The sequence below is a fragment of the Gymnoscopelus microlampas genome (assembly GCF_963454915.1).
Source record: "Gymnoscopelus microlampas genome assembly, chromosome: 16".
Classification (NCBI taxonomy): Eukaryota; Metazoa; Chordata; class Actinopteri; order Myctophiformes; family Myctophidae; genus Gymnoscopelus; species Gymnoscopelus microlampas.
This window is the reverse complement of record NC_139953.1, coordinates 36,017,994-36,031,977: the sequence shown is the minus strand read 5'-3', so window position 1 is coordinate 36,031,977 and position 13,984 is coordinate 36,017,994. Positions and strand designations below refer to the sequence as shown.

Sequence of the window (13,984 nt, the reverse complement as noted above, 5' to 3'; positions counted from 1 at the left end):
CAGCCATACAGCCAGATCAGGTTGGCACGTGATTTATCATTATTCACATCTGTCTTTGATTTGATTGCCATATATAATTAAGTGTAGCCGTGAGAATCTTTTGCAATTGTACCCATGCGTAATCGTGCGTAAAATGGACACATGGGCGCATTCTTTGGAAGTTGAACTGTTGAGGTAAACTCTTACATTGGTTCTCAAAGTGGGGTCCCCCAGGGGTCCTTGTGTGTGTGTGTGTGTGTGTGTGTGTGTGTGTGTGTGTGTGTGTGTGTGTGTGTGTGTGTGTGTGTGTGTGTGTGTGTGTGTGTGTGTGTGTGTGTGTGTGTGTGTGTGTGTGTGTGTGTGTGTGTGTGTGTGTGTGCGTGCGTGCGTGCGTGCGTGCGTGCGTGCGTGTGTGTGTGTGTGTGTCAAAAATAGCAGATACAAACTCATACATGAGCTTGTAGATCTGCTCTTTTTGAAAAATCCTGGAACAAATTCTTATTTTTTTAGACAGGGGGTCCGCAGCCAAATACATATCATTTTGGGGGTCCTTGACATGAAACAGTTTGAGAAACACTGCTTTAGAAGGCAATTAGGCCTACATGACATGCTTATTAAGTAGTGGTAATAAAGCACAACAGCCTACACGACTGTATAAGAATGTATTATGCATTATACTCCAATTTTACTCCAAAACAATTGACTGTCTCTCATACCTGTTTCAACACATTTGCAATTGCATCCATAGCCTACTTCAGAAGTTATGGTTTAGCTTATTAAGCCAATGGCTCCAATTCCAAATGACCAGCAACAGTTAATTATTCTTTTCAATTCTCTCATTTGTCCTTTTGTTATTTTCATAATTTCATTGACTGATTCTACCAGTCTAATACGAGCTTAAAGGTAAACAGTGAGATATACAAGGTTAGCCAATGTTACACCAGTTTATTATTGCCCATACATATTCTATGTATTCTTATTTGGGGCATTAGAAACTGTGTCTTTATAATGTCAAAGCAGTGACAAAATGTCATCACAAGACAAATAGAAACAGCAAAAGTATTCCCAAATGATTTGTAAACGTCATTGCTGTGTTGCTACAGGTGTATGAATACAATTTACCAAGGGTTTGAGTAGTAGTAGTATGGACTCTGGTCAACGATATTTAAATGGTGAAACAGTTGCATCCCTATTCTGGGGGAATATTCACCAAAAACCGCAGATCAGCAGCTATTTAAGCTCACAGAGCAATGTTTTGGTGAAGAAATCTGGTATAGAGGGATAAAACAACTCATGTCCAGTTCAGTTTATGTATATTTATTGATTGATTGATTGATTGATTGATTGATTGATTGCTTGATTGATTGATTGATATCTTTATTGATGATGAAATAAAACATAATGTCACATCTGGATACATATCATCAAATACATATTACAATATACAATCTACGATATTGATACAAAAAGTCCTACAAAACGAGAAAAAAAGGCCACTTCATTGTATGACAGCCATGGGCTACAAGGATTCAATCCCATAAACCAAAATGTGTCTCCATGTGTGAACATTGTATTGTCCTGTATTCACCACTTCACTTTGTTGGCCGGGGACCCAGTTTTTACTTGGCCCCCCTCCTTTTTTTCTCTTTAAACTAAAGTCTCTTTAATCATGTCAAGCCCGGAAGAGGGACGCTAGGTTTTATGTGGTTAAATCGCTATGGGTTGCTATATGCCATATGTTGTGAACATTTGTCCTACAACGAAGTATACAGGGATAACAGTGGTGAACAGCTAAACTGAAAGCAGGTGGCTGAATTGTCTGCTGCCAGTAATAAAGAGCTAGTTGAGCTGACATCACAGCATGTGCCAGGTTAGCACAAATCATTTACTCAGATTATGTAACAGGTAATAATCAGAGTTTGTTAATAGGCTCTCTAAATTATTGCTATTGTTGTGACTTTGTGAGCAAAGCTTATCCCATTTGAAGGCAGATGGCATTTCAATATAATTGAGTGTAGATGTAGAAAAAACAACAACAGTTGAATGTTTCCAGTAGTGTACAGATACAAAACTAGGAAAATGCCAGGCCAGGTAGTAGAAGTCAATCTTAGCCAATCAGGATTAAATATGAAACATTGGACAGGTAGGTCTTGACAATATGACTATAGAGATAATGTGTACCGAGCGCGGCGCTGAGGATAGGCTCCTGTGCTCTGTATTACTTTCTGTTTAAAGAGACTGAGGTGCTCTTATTATGAAATTGAGGGGCGCCAGGAAAAGTATTGCCTAGGGCGCCAAATTGCCCAGAACCGGCCCTGCTCCTGGTGGCGCTATAACAGACCAATATGAAAAGGATGGCATTTCATCCTTGGCCTAATGGGAATGTGCGTGCAAACTTTCACGGCAATTGAACGCTATGTTCATGATTTGAGGCATTTTGTTCAAAACGAGCCACTCCTGCGAACTTTGGAATCTTAGCCAATCAGGATGGAATATGAAAAATCTTTACTCTTCACAGACCCACCTCTGCAGAAACAGAGGGAGGCGGGGCCGACCCTCAAAGGTCAAAAGAGGGTGAAGTGTCTCTTCAATAAGGAATTATATGGCTAAGAATTGGAGCATGTAGGGGCCTTTAATGTGCTTAAATGTCTCCAAGAAGACCAGATGGTGCCCAGAGCACTCATCTACACACTGACCTATATCAACAGCATCCCCCATAAGATGCTTAATCATTCCTCAAGTCTCTTTGTCTCTGAGCGGGTGAGTTAAGGTAAATATGCTATAGCCAGTGAACTAAATATAGCAGGCCCATAAAACGTAACTGTTTTCCATAATGCATTTAGTCAAATCCAATTTACACCCTTGCAAGAATCAAATAGCAGAGTGTTTATTTACAGTAGCAACGTTATTATTTGTTTTGTTTTTTTAAATATTATTTTTAGAGTTTTATTTAACGGGAGATTGCATTAAGGTCAGTAACCTCTTGGCAATACATGTTCCGTCATCACAAGCCAAATATCTGGGGAGACCTTTGACAGATGTTTCATGGAGGCTTACGATACAGTAGCTATATATGTGTCTGTCTATTTGCTATTCGTTTTGGGCTTAGTGAAAAGGTACTCTTTTTTTTGGCAATCTGCCATCACAAATCAGATTATATTCAGGAAGACATTAATTTGTTTTGGATAGCTGGATATGTATCTCTGTGTAAGATAGCATGACAGAAAAGCTTACAGTGGCAAGATGTAGATCCCATTGCATTTCATGAATGATTTTTTTTTGGGGGGGGGATATCAAAATTCAATCTTACGACTCTTTCTGAATATGCTACTGCTCGGTTTCAGATAAGGTTTATCAGAAGCTAATTAGTGCCCTGCTCAGGAGTTAGTACTAACCCTGAGTTCTTGTAACCCAGAACCCAGAACTTCTAATTTAAAAATGGTTCTAAAATAGCAAAGAGAAGGTTGTGTGCACATCCCACACCTGTATTTAGGCCAGGTGCTGGACATCAAGGAGGAATCAAGAAAAAGAAGGAGGAGGTCCGCACACTGTTTCAAGCTCCAAGAAACTCTTTTTTAATACTGCAACGTTTCGACCCTTAGGTCTTCATCAGGCAAAATTTATATTGATATATAAATTTTGCCTGATGAAGACCTAAGGGTCGAAACGTTGCAGTATTAAAAAAGAGTTTCTTGGAGCTTGAAACAGTGTGCGGACCTCCTCCTTCTTTTTTTCTAAAATAGCAAAAACAGCTTCTTTAAAAAAAAATATATAATGTTATAATGGATATGTAAACAAAAAAAACTAAAACCGATCACAGAACTTCACAGGTTCTGGAAAGTATCATGTAACCAGAACATTCCATGTAATGGAAGGTTCTGGTTATACCTCGTAGGCTAAAAGAGCCATTAGATGTGTTATTCAGCCTGGAGTCCCCATTTAGGTACTCTGTCAACACAGACTGTTAGATCACACAATGTTCAAATGCTTTAGTTGAACACTACAGATGACAGATGACAGCTTTTGAAACTTTTGCCACTTTCCGTAAGGAACATTTGGTTGTTTCATTTGATGCAACAAGCATTCAATCTCAACAAGCATTATTTATCTTACTTAAACATTATACTTAAACGGCAGTAAATGTTATTTCAGCATTACGTAATATCTCAAAATGCACTTTGTTTTTCTTTTTTTTGTTTCAGATTGAAAAGAGAACAGTCCCCCCTGACAGTGGGATGTTGCAAAATTGGCAGGTAGTATTTTTTTCCCCTTTTTGCTGTGGAAGCGTATGATCTATCCTAGAGCTAGATGGGCCTGTAATTGAATTGAACCGGCAGAACATATAGAGACACATGGGCATTTTAATCATTGTTTAAAGCTTCCTATTAGTTGGATTGTCTGCTTCCATGTATCAGCGCAAAGCCAACATAATCCACTCTTAACCTGAGGAGACAGGGTATAGTATGAGAGAAAGTTCAGAAGGTCACTAATTGGTGGTGTATTTGCCCTGCTAGAGATGACAACAAACCACAATATCGTCGATTTTGGAGCGGAAACCTCCTACGTCCCAAACCGTTACTTTGTGGGAAATGTAAAAAATAACCTGTGTTCCAATGGATCTTCTCGTCAATACTTCTCATTGGTTCTAAAACCAATAGAGATTTAAGCTCTTTAACTTTCATTTGATCGCGAAAAAAAGCTGATCTACAAGCTCACAACACGTCACATCGTGACTTTAAATTACAAAGACACCTAACAAGTTGAAATATGGAGATACAAGGTTTCTGCCCCACAGCAACAGTGTGGATTTTAGTGACCTTTCAGATGCCATAATCTGAAAGGTTTATTCAAGCTACAATCTGGGACTTTTAATGAATAACATTTTATTTTGACCAATCTGTATGGTACCACTGAAATCCTTGTAAGCTTGTATGTAAGTAAGTAGTCTTGGGAACCATATGGCCCATAGGTCAGGAGTTCTGATGTCATCTAGTGGGCACTGGGCACTAGACATGATGCTAGTGTGTCACATGATGTATTGTACTGTACGAGTACACCCCCTGGATATGACGCTAGTGTGTCACATGATGTGCAAGTACACACCCTAGATAGGATGCTAGTATGTCCCAGGCAGAGCCATATAAGGAGAGTTGCGTCACCTCCGTTCACTTCATCGGGTCCAATGGTCCAATAGAAGGCTCTGGTTACCCCCAATCCAATACTGATGCTGACTGCCAAGCAGGGAGGAATGGGTACCCTTTTTACAGTCTTTGCTATGACGCGGCTGGGGATCGAATTACATTTTCTTTTTTTGAGACATTTTTTAAATGTTTTCCTGTATGGCATACCCAAAATATATAGGGATGCCAGGGTGAAAGTGGTTGATACAATATAACTAGTACTAGTACTGAAATGGTTGGAGGTGGTCTCTTTTCACTTCCATTGAGAAATGTAGATCCTGATGTCGGGTAGGACACTCAATAAAGTTTTTGAAGCAGATGACACACTGGATTGGACACCGATCCACCATCTTAATTGTTCTTTGGTCTTTTTTGAAGTGAGAACACAGCCTGTCCTCTGTGGGCAGCCAGGTTTGCCGGCCTTTCTCGATGTCCAGGCTGTGCTCTCTGTGTCCATTAAGATTTTTCTCGGTTTATTAGTCACTGTGGGCAAATATCCTGTGACCAAAGATTACACATCATTTTTTAGCTTAATTGCCCTCCATTCTCTCAACAGTCCCTTATACAAGAGGAGTTCTGATGTCACCAAATCCTCCGTCCCAAAGTCACAACAGATCCTGAAGATCGATGACCATGACTTCACAATGAGACCAGGTTTTGGAGGTAAGGAATTATTGTAATAGTGTTTTAACCGCTTACAGTTTAGACCCTCTATACTTAGTAAACCAGACCTGAGTTGCACTGTACTTGGTGCCCCCTCCCCTATCTACTGTACATCAAATACCTTCAACAAAAATAACAGATCACACATTGTGTTCACATAATTAATTTAAACATACAATTTCCTAATAATCTAAAATCTGTCTGCTTTTGAAATTCTGATGCTTCCATGTCTCCTTCTAAGCAAGAAAACTTAATTCAAATCCATATTCAATTAGGGATTCATGAAAGTTTGAGCTCAAATAGAGTCTGAATATCGGGCAGTGAAGTTGAAGGATAGGGATTATGTCATTGCAAGTGTCATATTGCTATTAAAGTTAAACCAATCAATTCGATTTTTTTAAATTAAAGTTTTGCATCTGGATGCATTTGTATCATTCCACTGCCCAGTTGAATAAAAGCATTCTGTTCTTCTGTGCAATAAAATCTGAAAACGCTGTATAATTGCAGTAATGTCACTCTAATTCGGTAACATCTTTCATTGCACATAAGGATCATCTTTTATAATGCAACCAAGCCTGTTAAACCTTAAAACATTCTGATGGAACTGCACATGTTTATCATTCCATCTCTTTGAGCCAACATAATCTAAGCTACGAAGCATGACATTTTCATTTTTACTTCCAGTTATATTTCCTTTCGAAAAACAAAACATCTACAAGCTCACAATCGCGACGCTTTGTGAGCTTGTAGATCGGCTATTTCCAAATGGCCAAAACGTACTGTATATAGGGCTGAAGTGGTTAATTCAATTCAATTCAATTTTATTTATATAATAAAGTGTCAAATCACAACAAGTTGTCTCAAGACACTTTACAATATTACAAAATGCATGTTTTGTAATATTAATGCAAATCTTTAAGTAACTAAACTTTTCAAATAATTGTAGTGGAGTAGTAGTGAAGTAAAAGTATTGCAAATTGGAGATACTCCAAAGTAAAAGTACCTCAAAATTGTACTTAAGTACAGTACTTGAGTACATGTACTTAGTTACTATACACCACTGTCTGTATGTCTGCAGGTCCTGCTGTTCCGGTTGGGGTCGATGTTCAGGTGGAAAGTCTGGACACAATTTCAGAGGTCGAAATGGTATGCTTTGCTTTGTGTATGCATTTAATCTCTGGTTATGAATGGGAATTACACATGAATACCAAAACGTTCACCCCAAAACACAGTCGCCCCGGGGCAAATCCAGCGACCCCCGAACAGTCGCTCAAAGCCACGTAGGTTCCGTTGCCCCAGAGGTTCGGTCCCGTCGCCCCCGCAAATGGGTGTGAGCGTGTTTTGGGGCGAGTTAATCAACAAAGGGAAAGGGAAAAGGAACAGATGCATATTTTTGAATAAAAAAATAAATCTGCTTCACACACAGACAGACAGACAGACATTTGGAGATACTTCATGGCAAGGCAACTACAGTACACAACACAAACTTATTAATACTACAACAACCCCCCTCTGTTTGGCAGGACTTCACCATGACGCTGTACATTAGACACTACTGGAAGGACGAGCGCCTGTCCTTCCAAAGCAACAACAACCAGAGCAAGACCTTCGATGGCCGCCTGGTGAAGAAGATCTGGGTGCCTGACATTTTCTTTGTTCATTCCAAGAGGTCCTTCATCCACGACACCACCACAGCTAACGTCATGCTGCGCGTCTATCCTGACGGAACAGTCCTCTACAGCCTCAGGTAAAAAACAAAATGTGTGCATAATGTGTAGCATGACAGAATTATAGCTCAGTATACTGGATTCAAGCATGCTTGTCACATGTCATGGGTTAATCTATGAAGGGGTTTGTACTAGTTTGGAGATCAGATTTTACAACCTAAGGGCAGAATGGCGAGTGAGGATGACAGTAGGCCTCCACAGAGCGTGCTGGATTGTCCTCTCTCCTCCAGTAAGCTGGATTAACTTTATTTATTTTTGTTGGTCATCTCCACCCTGAACAGTGGTGGAAGAAGCACTCATATTTGTTTTTTACCTAAGAAAGGTTGCAATACCGCAATATAGAAATACTCTATTACAAGTAAAAGTCCTGTATTCACATGTTTTACTTGAGTGCAAAAGTCTTGGCATCAAAATATGCTTACAGCAACAAAGCAAAAGCACTAAATGTTTCTTAATTTGTCATTTTCTTTCTAAGCTTATCTACAAGCTCAAAAGTGTCACAATACAACATTTGCCTCTGAGATGTACTGTAGTGTTATAGAAGTATAAAGTTCACAGTGCAAGTCAATGAGCAGAATATTTTGGAACATCAATTTCTAATCAACAGACCAACTATTGAGCATACCTTGACAATAGTTGGAGTTATATCATGGCAAGGTAACTACACAACCTGAACCTCTACCTACTGTAAGTGTCATTTTGCTTCAACCAGGGCACAGAGCAGTGTAAAGACTGACCAAAATGGACCCTTATGGTCCACATTAGTCCACTTCTGTCCATTTCTACACTGTCAGTGTTACATGTATCTCAAACAAAAAATAAATAAAATAATTGGGTACCAAGGCTACATGTATATTAACACTGTGTGGGATTACTGGGTAGATGAGTGTTTCTCAACCTTTTTTGGGCCAGTGCCCCCTATCCAATATCCAGGTCCCTTAACACCTCCCCACACCCAATTGAAATATAAGCGTTGTTTTTTATCACAACCACAACATAATATAACCTAAAAAGAATTGCTGATGCAAAACTAAATATATATACACCACTGATATAGCAACATACGTTTTTCAGAAAACTGTTAGGATTTAGCCTCTAGTCTTAATAGGTTAAAGATCTGGAATAAAGAATAGCTTTTCATGTGCTTTGTTGTGTGTTGTCTTGCAGGGTCACAGTCACAGCTATGTGTAGCATGGACCTCAGTCGCTTTCCTCTGGACACACAGACGTGCTCCTTGGAGATAGAGAGCTGTAAGTGGCTTTTTTCCCCCCATAAATTAATGCCGTACTTCGTCAGACTAGCTACCCATTTGTACACTCTGAGTTAAATAGGCACTGAGGATTTTACAGAATAGATTGGGATCCCAGAGATAAGAATCGTATCCGTGGCCTAAAGAAAAAAAAGGTTGACAATCAATGTTCACTGTGATCCTCATCCACCCATCAGATGCTTACACAGACGATGACCTGATGTTGTACTGGAAGAAAGGGAACAAGTCACTGTCCACAGATGAAAAGATCTCCCTCTCCCAGTTCCTCATCCAGGAGTTCCACACCACCACCAGGCTGGCCTTCTATAGCAGCACAGGTACCACAGAATAATTATAACCACGTTCAACCTGCCATCCTTATTTTGGGCATGTTTGGGCATGTCATTATAGGCAAAAACGTTTGCCTTTTTTGAAAGAAATGTGGGGCGGTACTGTGCTTGAATTATACTATTTAAAAAGATTTTAACCCATCGCTTTAAAGGCAAGTGGCCAGCACATTGCTGTAGATTCTAGCATGAAATAAACAATGGGACATTTCAGTAGAGAAACTGAGGAAGAAAATAATATTTGTTCCTATTAATTCCTCAAGGCAGAAGAATGATAGCATGGTATCATCACTTTGTCCAACAATCTTCCTCAGGCTGGTACAACCGTCTGTACATCCACTTCACGCTGCGTCGACACATCTTCTTCTTCCTGCTCCAGACCTATTTCCCTGCTACTCTGATGGTCATGCTGTCATGGGTCAGCTTCTGGATCGACCGCAGGGCTGTACCAGCCAGAGTTCCTCTGGGTGAGACCTAAGACCAATGTTATCTAATACAGTGGTTTTCAACCCTTTTCATATCAAGGTCCATTATTTATTTTGTTCTACGTTTCCATTCCTGAAATATAAATTTAGTGAAAATTCACCCATCCATTCTCTAATTACTTTGTTCACAGAGACACAGATTAACAGACAGGCACGATTACAATATCCTGCCATGCATTGCTGCAGGCAGGGTAACTACAGTGTGCGACTGTCCCTTCTAACCACTTGAACCCTGGTGTCCCTATTTTAGCCCTGTCATAATAGGCGAAAATAATAATAATAAGGTGAACATTCTGTCACATTGTGCCGCGTTTTGAGCTTGCAGATCGGCTATTTTCGGTGAAGAGATTTGGTGTAAAGGGGAACAAAGGAAGGGGCATAAGATTGCGCCCCGGGGGTGCTCACCAGACTATAGAGTTTTAGTGATCCTTCTTTTGTTGTATATGACCCAAAAATATTTAGACCTATAGCTTCCACAGCTCACACCAGGTGTCATGATGTATTGCATGTGCTTCAGGCATCACCACAGTGCTCACCATGAGCACCATCATCACCGGAGTCAACGCCTCCATGCCCAGGGTGTCCTACATCAAAGCCGTGGATGTTTACCTTTGGGTCAGTTTCGTCTTCGTCTTCCTGTCCGTGATAGAGTATGCCGCTGTTAACTACCTGTCGACACTGCAAGAACGCAGGGAAAGGAAACTTCAAGAATCGGTCAGTGTCATTCAGTCAACCCATTTTATGTTGAAGCCTGTATGTACAGTACTTACTTGTGTGCTGATTGAATAATAAACTGTTTATGGTGTTACAGGTCAATTCAGAATTCCCATTTGGCTCTCATTGTCCAGGCTTCCTAAACTTGTCTATGCAACAACCACGCTGGGCAAAAATGGCTACTGAAAGTGTCCAAGCGGAAGTACAGGACGTTCCGCTCAAGGAAGTGACGTTGATGCTGTGCAAATCTGTACATTCACAGGGGATGAAAACCGTGTAGTCATTGTAAAAAAAAAAAAAAAACAGCATCGAGGGGAAGTACATACAACAGAACTTCTACGTATATAGGCCCTAGGTCTTTAGGCTCTGTAGACACATTCTACTGTAGTTCCTTGCCGTAGTCTCCCATATAGGCCCAGGCCATTTGTGCCAGATTGGATTCTCTGCCTTTTTGTGTTTTCTTCAAAACACAACTCTTGCTACTTCTCCTACAACTTTGGTCCAAAAGTAACACAAATCGGTACATCTGAGGAGCACACTTTTCTAGTATGTCATGCATAAGTTGCATTCCTATCACCTCAGTGGTCTGACTCTTGTGGTTAAGAGTGTCCACCCTGAGACGGGGACGCCTGGGTTAAATCCCGAGAGTTGATCAATGTTATTGACCGTATGTTGAAGATAAAGCCATAAAGCTTTTCTCAGAATTCTCACCCCAACAAGCCTTGGATTTGTCAATGTCCTGATTATTTGTAGTGTTAGGAGGGTCTAATGCTAGTCTGTTGAGCATTATGACCAGTTGACTGAGGAAAATCTATTCTACAGTATGTTGATTTGACTTTTGAAGGTTGTGTAACGATATAAGATTTTAGGAACTCTCTCTTGGTCATGATTGAGGAGACACTGGAGATTCTGGACCCAAAACACAGAGCGGAAAACAGTAACCTTTAACAGATCAGATCAGAGAATGACAGTAATGTCTGCAGTATTAACATGTTGATGAAATGCTATTTTATCGTTGTTTTTGTGTGTAAATAAGGCTATGGGTATGTGATTAACATATTATCACCCGGAATTCGTCATTGCTCTCGTATTATCCAGGCTCAGGCAGGCAGCATCAGATAGATTGGATAAGCCCTAGATTGGATAAGCTCGGCCAACAACGATTGCCTGCGTGATAATCTATATTTACAGTCCTCTCCTCTGAATGCCTCATGATGTGCAAGAATTAACTTGCATTACAAGTTTGTATTCTGAAATGAAACATCAAAGAATCACCATCAATCAATCGCCAAAATGATTACTGATATGAATGTTAAAGATTCAAGACCTTTATTGTTACATCTCATACATGAGTGCACAAGAGTAAACATTCTTTGGTTTCAGTTCCTCAACATTGCAGCAGCATTCAAAACAATAGCAAAGAGATAATTAAGCATAACATCAGTAGTAAGTAGACGGTAAAGTCAAATAAAGCATACACATATGTGTATACGTGTACGTACTGTAGTGCATTAGTATCTATTTATGCATGATATACTGTATGTGTACATTAAGTACATTTATGTATGCATACAGTATGTTTGTGTGCAGCATTAATATGTAAATGTAAAATGTATTATAAAACATTAGAGCAATTGAATAGCAAAACAGCAGCAATTGTTATTATAGTCTTTAAATAATGTATTCAAATATTGTGTGTTGTTTTTCCAAAATGTATATGCTGCATTCAGGGTTAGATTTGTATTATTATTATTTTTTAAACAACTAAAACAAAAAGTTGGGGGAGCCCTATATACTATGTCCTATAGAGCACCGAAGTCTGAGGTAATTTACACATCCTTGGTTTGTCTACCTGGTTCGTGGTTTTCCACCCCCATTCTGAATCCCATAGACATATTTAATATCACGTCAAATAAGAACTGTGTTCCAAAAATAAACAAATGACCCCGGCGGTTTTACTCTTATGGATACGAAGCATCAACTGACGGTGAGAAAACGATAATGTTACTTCCGCCGAATTAGTTAAATTTTCGCCAGAAACAGACTGTATCAAATATAAGTGACTGACTATCATAAACGATACAGAACCTCCTCCCTGACAATATCGCCGAGACAGTTTGTTTATTTTTGGACCACAATTCTTATATGAGACGATTCTATGATGACCCAATGTTATTCTCCATAGCGAAATTACTTTACGAACCTGGGGATGAGCGAGTGACATCAGGACTTCTGTACTCTATGGCAAATAGGTTGGCAAAACAGGGTTAATGAGTTAACATAATTTGTTTATTAAATTGCTGAATTGCGATATTATCAAACATAGTCTATATTTCCCAAAACGAAAAGCATGTATTTCATTCAGTCTGACCAGAAGTAGGGATAAAACATGTATCCCCACCGGCCATTAAAAATAATTGACCTCCAGAGGGATATCAAAAGCAGACGCATTGACCAAAGTGCTTTTTGTCTCTCTCCATAGCTACCTTGCACATGCGGTTTGTCACACCCTGGGGTAATGTCCACAAGCTACAGTGAGATGGATATCAACACCACAGGCAACTACGGCATGCCAGAGGAAAACGGGATTAAACGTGAGACGATGCTGGTGCAATTGGCCATGGAGACGGACCAGATCACCGGCCATGTTGGCTCCGGCGCCTACAGCAACGTGTGGATTGACACGCATGTTATAGACAAGTACTCACGGGTCATCTTTCCGGGAGCCTATACACTCTTCAACATGATTTACTGGTCCATTTACTCTTAACCACTTGTATAAGCCCTTTAATTCACGTATGACAAACAGCGAAAATAGACTGATCATTTTTTTTAAATGTTTCAAGATTTTAGAAATCTTTTGCCTGTGACGCCAACTTAATGCACATTTCACTTTTATGAGGGAAGTGAAAAACGAGCAACAGAGACAGCAAGAGCTGACCACAGTCGGGTGATGCCAACCTCCTGGACACCCTCTGGACAAATAAGCGAACCTGGGGCGATAGGGCCTTCTCGGCAGCTGCACCCTCACGGTGGAACTCACTCCCAGCTCACATCGGAGCTGCCCCCACCCTCACCATGTTTAAAACCACACTCAAAACCCACCTTTTCAGACTCGCATTCCCTACATAAAACCCCAACCCCCGCCCCTTCCTTTTGTTTACCTTTCTGTTATAGTTTCAACCTTTTTAACTAGTTCGTTCTAATAACGTTTTTTTTTAATCTGTTCTGTAAAGCGACTTTGAGTACCTAGAAAAGCGCTATATAAATCGTATGTATTTACAGTCAACACACAAAGGTTTTGTGAGATATATTGTGATTAAATTGTGTTTAATATACAGCTACCTGATTTATCCCCATCTGTGACCTCCCCCATCGCTGTAGCTCAGGAGTCGGCCACATTCTGTAGCGTTATTATCACCCATAATTGTGGGTGCTGGTGAATAAAGGTATTTTTTGACCTATTTTCCAATGTCGTATCACACATTTGATGGTACTGACTTGTTCCTACAGATGAATGTAGTAAATACAGGATGTTCTGCTGTGAAACAACTGTTTTAATCAGGGTTTTTTTGGTGCAGAATTTAAGATCGGTGACCTTAAGCGTTTCCTGATCAACAGCAGATGAGAAACACGGCTA

At 40.0% G+C, this 13,984-nt stretch overlaps 1 protein-coding gene across 1 annotated transcript; it reads left to right on the top strand.

The window, feature by feature from the left end:
- Nucleotides 1–5,788: 5,788 nt before the first annotated feature.
- Nucleotides 5,789–13,114, top strand: LOC311063094 (gamma-aminobutyric acid receptor subunit rho-1-like; the record flags this gene model as incomplete). The annotated part of the gene is made up of 8 exons (XM_084082303.1): nucleotides 5,789–5,822; nucleotides 6,901–6,968; nucleotides 7,346–7,569; nucleotides 8,717–8,799; nucleotides 8,996–9,136; nucleotides 9,460–9,612; nucleotides 10,148–10,344; nucleotides 12,827–13,114. The coding sequence occupies exons 1-8, from the start codon at nucleotides 5,804–5,806 to the stop codon at nucleotides 13,112–13,114; spliced, it is 1,173 nt and encodes a 390-aa protein (XP_083938429.1). The 5' UTR covers nucleotides 5,789–5,803.
- Nucleotides 13,115–13,984: the final 870 nt, after the last annotated feature.